Raw genomic sequence first — 8,938 nt, forward strand, 5'->3', positions numbered from 1 at the left:
AAATACTCAAGAGTAGAGTTAGCAGACGGCTGTTGTTTACGTACGTTAACAATGATGACAGTCCTCTGCTCAAATTGACCGACCCGACCTTATCAGTAGCAACACACGCATTCAGAAGTTATCGGTGAAAATACCTTTTCGATGTGTCACTATATGAGATGCCAACGGAATTATGCTAACACCTAACTATTTTAAATTGCTTTAACAAGCTGGTCATGAATTACAAGCTAAGCTGTTACGTTATATAACGAAGCGATGATTAAGAAGCGCCTTTACTTAGAGGGCAAAATGCGGAATGAAATTTGGAGACGTTAGTCAACTGTGCGGAGAGAAACGGGTCGGTAATTGTAGTAATACAAAAGGGGTTGCTGCGGATATACTGTTCGAAAATAATCGCTGGAGCAAGCGCTCCATTAGGAATACAGAGTTATAACTATTACACTAGAATTAGCGTTTCAGGCGTGACGATTACTAATTATCATTAACGGAAAATTAATGCGAAACCGTAAACAATGGAGCAGTTTAATTTTCCATATTGTGTCTCGTTGTATTGGCGAGGATACCGAGTTGATTTAGAAGCTCGTTATATGCATGGGAAATAGATAGATAATTACGACAATAGATATTATCTGTACAATTTTTTGGTAAATCGATATTGATGGAAAACGAATTAATTATAAGTTATAGTTCAAAATACTGTAAATGATCTCAAAAGTAATAATGATTAATGCGACGTTATTAAAACTCCGTTCTGTTTCGATTTTTTAGCATTTTATGGAGAACTGTGTGTATATAGCTAGAGAAACGTTTCACACTTTTCATGGCATGTTAGTTTATAGAAGTAATTTAGGTATTTTCCCATATTTTCGCACACTTCCCTGTGGTTCTATATCGCAAAGAGGTAATTGTTTGTTGTTTTTAGTTTGTAAAAATGTGGTTTCGATTACAAGGACAATTACTTTATAAAATTACAAACATTTAATGAAGTACCACATAGGAGAAGGAAATGTCAGCCGTTTGAAGCAGTACTAAACAAAAGCAGTATAGTATATAAAACACGACAACTCAAAACATTTGTTTATATAGCTAATGAAGATATTTTAGCATCGACAACGAAATGTATGTTATAGCCATTTACCAGTCGTTCTTACTGTATCATGTTCATCTGGTTGTCTGCTAAATTGTAACTGCTTTTATTCAGAACTCCAGATTTCAACCACAAACGCGGAAAGTATCGACACTAATCAAGGCTACATCAAAAACTACGTTATATAATTAATATAATAATAATTGTGTGCTGTGAATAGTCACGTTGTTCAAAAAAATCACTATTTACAAGATTACATTCCTGTAGATTTATATTTAGTAATCCTTGATAAAACTTCTGCCGAATGCTTTATCCAGTGAGAGTGACATGATTTCTGCTGATTTGCGTAGAGTTTAGCGTATTCAGCGGACGATATTCGTTGCTCGTTGTCATCTTATATTCCAAGTACGCGTCGAACAGAACCGGTCGCTACGTCGCTCGTGAAAAAACGCAAACGCTTTTTCATATTCTAAAAAAAAGGAGGGTTACGTAAGCAGAAGCGGAAGATTGTAGCACGCTTTTATTTTATTCAATTGATTATTGAAAGCATACAAATATGATGCGTGTGTAGTAGCTGTGAGTACGCATAGAAGAAGGCGAGGCTAATTATTTTTAACATTCATTGCCTTTGTCATATATTCAATTTTATCGATTACAAACATTTATATTTAGTAATTACATGATTAAAGTTAATCTAGCAATATTATTGATATTTCACAGAAGTGATTTTAATTGCGCTTCTATGTGTCGTGTACGTGACAAACAAAACCTCTTAAACTACCTGTCAGATGGAAATTTGGCCAAATTTTTATGGATATTTTAATTGCAACGAGAAACACCAGTTAAGTAATATTCGGGTCAGAATATTAAAAAAAAAAAGAAAAAAAAACGTATATTAGAGTGTAAAAATATTTTTGCAATTTGAAATTACAGTTACGCTTGGACCTATTAAAGGCCTCATTCTACTCTGAGCATGTTAAATAACCAGTCTGAGTTCTACATATTACTATGCTCGTGAAAACAAGTTAAGATATTTAAGATTTATGCAATAGGACATTGACACAGTTTGCAATATTTAGCCCAACGTTCCGGTCCAAATGTGATCCCACACAAATCAGCGCAAGTAACCATATAATAATTTTTTACCGGTTCAACTTACGGATCTCATTGAAACCTGGACACATGCTTGACTGACTCGAATCAGCCAAAGAGACCGACCTGGTTTATCATTATAGATTAATTAACTCCTGCGCTTTTCACTACTTGCGCTCTTTTTTTATTTGAATGTCATAATAAATAAGTTCGATTCAAAATGCCCACTTACTCATTATACATCGGCTGTTACGCAGCAGATTTCAAATGATTCGCTTTGTCATGAACATGGTGAAAGTTGACACTCATCTGCTACTATTTATAGACCCAACGCTACATTTCCATGTTGATATTCTCTCAGATTCGACTGACTGTTCGAGATGTCGGCTTTCCGTAGTTCGTCACAAGCTGTGGGTAACTGTAATCCTTGACTTGTTATTTGTGTAAACTAATAATAATAGTCAATACTCAGCTATAATATTTATTTTCGTATTAGCGAGTTACAACGAGTTTTCAGCTAGTTAGACAAGAGTTATGATTTTATTAGATGTTAGGCGCATTCTCCTTTGTTCCTCTACACACTTGCCCTAGCGCTCTGAGAACTTTTGGACAATCATTTATTAGCATTCACGTTTCTATGCGTTTCTTTACCTATGGCTTCTCGAAACAAATCGATAAAGGGATATACTTGCCCATCAGTGGCTTTGTTTAGGGCATGGAAAGCCCCGTAAGTATGCGGACTTACATCGAGAACAAGGGTGGGGTGAAGCCAACGCTAATTACCCCTTTGCTCAGTCAAGGAAGCAGTTAAGGTCTGGCGTTGTCATCAAGTAACCAGACTGCGTGTGTTCAGTTGCCGTACCTACGGTTTGTAAGTCTCTCGTCGAGCTCGAGATGCTGAACTGCCTTCCTTGTTTCATTTTCTTTATAGCAGCAAATGCCCCTGATGTTCATCGCAAGTATTGCAATAACCTCACGTATGAACCTACGTGTCACCTACTCCAACCGCGATTTTCCGGAACAACGTCGTTCTTTCACCTAATTTTTCTCCTGTCGGCGGTATAAATTAACTTATGCCTTATATCAGGCATCCGTATGCCATAGGCGAACTTTTTGTTAGTTAAAGTTTCGCGAATAGCACGTAGAATACGTCACACGCATTTTCAAATGGTCCGGATTTAAAATACGGGAAACCTATTCTTTGCTCAGCTTCTGCACTTCAGTATGTGATTTACAATTCTGTAACGCTATTATATTTGAAATGCTCGTCTTGGGCGACAGCGTTCTTAGGCTCCAGGCTTTGCTTAAATTAAAAGCTTCTTTAATCATGGCAATGCGTTTTTGTCGTTCGAGCTCTGACATGTGGTTATCTCTTCGCTTATCATTAAAAGGCCAACCTCCACCCTTGAAACGTTTGTATATTGATGTACTCTACCTTTACCATTGATGAATTATCGCAGCACTGTGGTCTTTGGGGAACAAAAACTGGGAGTGTTAATTTTTCAAGACTAAAGAATGTTCTTTCTTGTGAATTCAACAGATCTTTACTTACAAGTTTCTAGAAGACTGGAGTATTTACCAGTCAGATTTCGTAGCTAGCGGCGCGTAGTTTAAAAATATTTAATTTTCAAGTCCGTAGGGTTATCGTACAATACTCTAACACTAATAGAGTTATGACTAAAGGTTGCGAAAATGCAGTGTGAAAACTTTTCAAACTTTTGTTCTAATATTCCGATAATAATTATTTGTTCGCTATTATTATTATTATATCGTTTCCTATTTTTTCCAAGACAATAGATAAAGTGCAAATTAAACCCAATCTAATCTTTTTTCTATCAAATATTTTCAAATATCAAAAATATTTTCTATCAAAGTCATTTAAAATTTCTTACCCATCCAGATAGTGGTGATTTAACTACCTAACGAGATGTTTTCAAACTATAATACCCTATTTACTAAAAATACTTTGGTTAGGATTTCAGTAATGAAGTTATAACGAATAAATTATTAGTATATAATGAAACAATAATCTTTTCAGTCAATTTAGTATTGACAGCGGTTCTATTCCTAATATTAGGATATTATACTGTTGTGAAGTTTTTCATTACTAGCTGCAAAGGTGAATAAATATAACTTGCTTGATTCTATTGACAGAAACGGCTCGATTCGAGTATATTTGTTGCTTTCTTTTTGAGACATCGAGAACCAGTCGTGAAACCTTTTTCTTTGTGATCTCCTAATACAAGTTCCGCACTCACTAGCATTACTTTTTTCTGTATAATACCATACCAGAAAAGCACATCTATCGATGTTATTAGGGCGAAGTAGTGAGAAGTTACCTCTAAAAATTTTCTATTTTTAGTGCTACAAGACTGTACAAAGCTTCCGCCAAAGTACTATGCTATTACGCTGGGTTATCTCTCAAACCAAAAACAGACGGATGTTACAATCTAAATTGGAGCAATTTCACTTGCATTTGGTGTACGATATTTCCATTCCCTAATGCATTAACTAACTTAAGTTAGCTCGCTTAACCAAACGAAGAATAGTTTGATTACGTGGAACGCCTGAAATCTAAAATATTTAAAGCGTTTGCTTTAGTTATGTTGCCATGACTGTATATGTTTGTACGTCAATAAAAAAAATATCTAGACCATGAGCCCTACGTAAAGCAAAGTGAATGAGCTCCAGTTAAATCTTTAAATACTTCGAAAAAATTGCTTTCGTCATCAACTGTACATGCCTCTCTGCATAAGTAACCAACTTCCTTTATTTAGACAGGTGTCACTGTGCGTGTTTACCTAAATAGGAGTGTTATTCAGTCAAGTAATTAACGTTCTCTTTTGTATCAGAAACTAGCACAGAGACGCGTGACGTTATTTTTCTCAATATGACTATATACGAGTTTCAGCGTTTACACGTGCCAATCTCAGAAGAAACCAATCAAGAGGACGACGCAACATCGCAGATCACGCAAGCGGACGATAGAGACATCGATACGTCACAAACTCCAACTCAACAGAAACAAGAAAAACGTGAAAGTCAACAGGAAGAATTACGTAAACTACAGATGGAGGTAAACAAAAATGAACGGCAAAGCCCGGTCGTGTTAGGTTCAATTGGGCGACACTGCTCTTGTAGCAGACGAAATGAAACACTTTAAGAAATATGATTCATTACCAAAGAAAGCTTCTTTTTGAACTGATGCTTGACCAGCTGGTCCAGTGAGGACAGGGATACATTTTATTTTATAGCGATACATTGAAGAATATATCGTTTTATTCATTAAATGTACAGCATAACTGATTACGATAAGATATAAAAAATCTCTAAAAATAATGCACGAACATTTCAAATCAAGGGATTTGTTTAAGGGAGTATATCCAGTCATATTCTAGCTAAGTTAACAGATCCGTCAGGTGATCAAGAGCCTTACCGTCCGTAGCAGCTTTTTTTATTGCGTAATAATTAAATACTTCGCCATCACACCACATTTAGGTAACTTATTTAGTTCAATAATCTGCTAAAGATCCATTAGATTATCCACAAAATCGCAGACTTCCTTATTCGGTTGTTTTGTTTTTGCTGATTCATAAGTCAATAGTGTCTAGAGACGTTGTTCATTGATAAGCACGGCTAAATAATATAATTTAATAGTGGTAAATTGATTCAAAGACTGCTTGGATCGTTTTAGCTATTCTCATGTCGAATTGGGCATGAGCAACACTGAAGTTAGCGGACCACCCTCGCACACAGCTTAGATCTAATAGCAAACAAGGCCTTATAAGCAACACTTTCTGTTTGAGACTGATTACGTAAATAACTGCGAGTTCGGTATCAATATGTTAGATTTATACTCGCACTTTTCCCCATTATAATGCAGTAATGATGTGTTTACCTAATACGTTTAGGTACGTGCGCTGATCTTGGTTTGCAACCCGACGGAGGTGCACTTCATTTTGTGGTGAAGGCTAACTGTCTGAAGTAATGCCTGCCGGATGTAAAATACAGAAAACCTAATACATCGCCTGTGTGTTCAGTAATGTGCTGGCCACGCCGCACATTACTGAAGATTATAGCACATACAATACTGAAATGTCTTGATTGACGTCTAGCATTGAGCTGTTCTAACGCATAAGGTGTAGAGCAGAGGTCATAGTTACCATCCTCCAAAAAAGGGAACAGTTTTTCTTCAATTGTTCTGAGACTTCAACCTTTATAGAAAAAAAATGGGGACTGATGAAACCCTTTCGGGGACTACGCCTCTATTGCAGTTAAGCAAATTGTAGCTTATTTATTGGCAGATAAACGGCTAGTTATGCTAATGATAGAAATAATGTTTATACTGTAAGAACCTGTTTGCACAGTTGAATAAGTGGCTATTAACATTAATCATATAACCGATGTGAAGATTAACTAAGAGACAATAATTGTTTACATTGCTTTTGGCAATACAGCTGGAGCAGTTGGAAATAAGGGCTGTTCAGCTCGATAAAGAAGAGGATCATCTTAGGACGATTATTAAAGAGGAAAATAAACTCAAGAAAGAGATTGAGGAGCTTCAGGCCGATGTATATCGCATTGAGGTAAGACTTTCAGACCTGACTCTATTAGTGGTTATCCGGGCAAGTGACGCCGTAGTAAATCGAGGTCTCCATTTAAGCACATAGTGACCCCTCTGTTCCAATATGAAAATCAAACAAATATGAACCTTTATTTTTTGCTAACACGGAATACGTTATAAAATTATGATAAATTTTAGAAGGAAAAGGACACAGTTATGGAGCGTGGCCGTCTTCTGAAAGATCAAGCAAAACTGTTGGGCAAAGAGTCTATGTCTAAACGGGCCGAGTGCGAACAACTCGAAATGAAAATTCAGCAGACGCAGACGGAGCACCTGATGACCATGTGCACGTTGCATGTCAAAAGTACGCGCGATCTTCGGATCGCCTTATCTCGATCTCAAGGCGCAGTACATTTGTTTGATTCAAAATTACTTTCTCCACGGGAACTACAAGACAGAATTGAGAAGACCCGAAACGAAACAACTTCGTACAATGAACTTATAGAGGTATAGATTTTCATATTTGCCACATTGATAATAAGTGTAAATCAATAAGGTTATCTTTTATTTCTACATCGTTGCATGAGCATACTATAGTAACCCAATGATGGTGAGCAACTTCCGTTGTCCAGCCAGTGTTCCTCAACGGTTCCAAAGCTTAATCAAATTGTGGCTACGGCTATCGCCGATGCAAACGATTTCTTCGGTGAATGAGAGATACGATTATCTCAGACAGACAGCTAGTGATAGATATTTTTTTGCTAACGAAATATAAACATCTTTTTTTATTTACTTTTTTTTGCTTAGTTTATGCATCTCATTACGCCAGTGACTGTTGCCACGTTGAGTTAACTTTAGGCAATTTCAATTTAACCTTGATCCTGTTTGTAGCGTACGACAAATGTAATGGATCGACTGGAAAATAGCGAATGCGACCATTTCATCTTGGAACAGCAGGAAGGCAAAGACCTTCTCAACTTTTTTAGGATAGTTAAGGAAGTGTACGTAAAGGAACTTAGCGCACTTGATCAGGCTGCAGGACGGTTTGCAAAATGTGCGGAGCTGAAGATTTTAAGGAAGTGATAAGGATATTTTTAAAACTTTTGAAAAAGCCGACCTTGGCATCGGAAATATCTACCCATTTTCAGCTGAATTTGAAAGTTAAAAACCAGTCGAATATAAAATACACCACAAGGGCTTTTTGAACTTCAATCGAACTTATTGTAGCTATAGAAGTATACAGGTTTTCGGTCAGACCATATTCTACAGCTAAAGCTGCCAAATTATCGATATTTTGTTAGATCACAACAGCCAATAGACGGATCACAAACGCATGATTTTCCGAATTACCTTTCCATATAGTAGTGTTTCAGTGTTATAACACCATACAAATTTACCTGACGATGGCCAGACGCACGGAAACGGAGTTGTGTCAACTGCAATCAAACAAAGCAAAAATAAAGATTTTAACTGTCCGATCTATGGTAAGTTTTTAGAGGCCGCCAGGCACCGTGGATGGCTTCAGAAAGCAATAACGAGAAACGCAATCGAATTGTCGTCAATCTTCGATAAACTGTCTGACCCGTTGGTAAAGCGTAACAGCCTCTTTGAAAAGCCTGGGGCAAACTCTGGATTCGTTTGAGTGGGCGGTATGTTCTCATTCCAATGATTTTGCCTACCTCTTTCATAAATTTACTTCAGATATTCACACTGTAGATACCCATTCAAGTAGGATGCGGCCGTGAATTGCAAAAATCTATTATCATAGATGGGTTGGCGTCTTTCGTTAGGGAGCTATACATTAAAAGGAATACATAGATCGTTCGCCTGAGCAGCGAGTTCGACAACATTTCTCTTAAGAAGTTTTTAATGGAGAGAAGAGTCCAAACGTGGATTTTTTCGTTTTTACGTTCCCACTGATTCGACCTTCTTTAATCACACAAGTTCTGCAGGAATTCTAATAGGAAAAATGCTTTACTTCCGTCTGATATTCGAAATGCGGTCAACATAAGTACGTTGTGCGTTTGCTTTGCTAATTTCAAAAAAACAAAGTAAGCTGTAACTTATAAGTAAAAAAAGCTAGCACACAGGATATGTCATGCAAAAATATGTTAAAAACGGTCAAGCTTGCTGTCATGCAATAAAAATTGTTAGATTAGGAATCCCTTTAGGTTTCTAAGCGTTAAAGTGGCCTC

General features: G+C 36.8%; 1 protein-coding gene and 1 long non-coding RNA gene across 2 annotated transcripts; one reads left to right on the forward strand and one right to left on the reverse strand.

Moving 5' to 3' along the window:
• The first annotated feature begins 195 nt into the window (after positions 1-195).
• Positions 196-8,223, forward strand: LOC111259347 (uncharacterized). Its single transcript, XM_022831301.2, has 5 exons — positions 196-337; positions 5,091-5,255; positions 6,637-6,765; positions 6,942-7,250; positions 7,635-8,223. The coding sequence occupies exons 1-5, from the start codon at positions 296-298 to the stop codon at positions 7,824-7,826; spliced, it is 837 nt and encodes a 278-aa protein (XP_022687036.1). The 5' UTR covers positions 196-295; the 3' UTR covers positions 7,827-8,223.
• LOC147753650 (uncharacterized) lies at positions 507-3,272 on the reverse strand. The gene is made up of 2 exons (XR_015310557.1): positions 2,412-3,272; positions 507-1,556 (listed from the first exon to the last, which is right to left on the reverse strand). It is a non-coding gene; the product is annotated as an uncharacterized LOC147753650 (long non-coding RNA).
• Positions 8,224-8,938: the final 715 nt, after the last annotated feature.

Source organism: Varroa jacobsoni, unplaced genomic scaffold (genome assembly GCF_002532875.2).
Source record: "Varroa jacobsoni isolate VJ856 unplaced genomic scaffold, vjacob_1.0 scaffold_322, whole genome shotgun sequence".
Taxonomy (NCBI): Eukaryota; Metazoa; Arthropoda; class Arachnida; order Mesostigmata; family Varroidae; genus Varroa; species Varroa jacobsoni.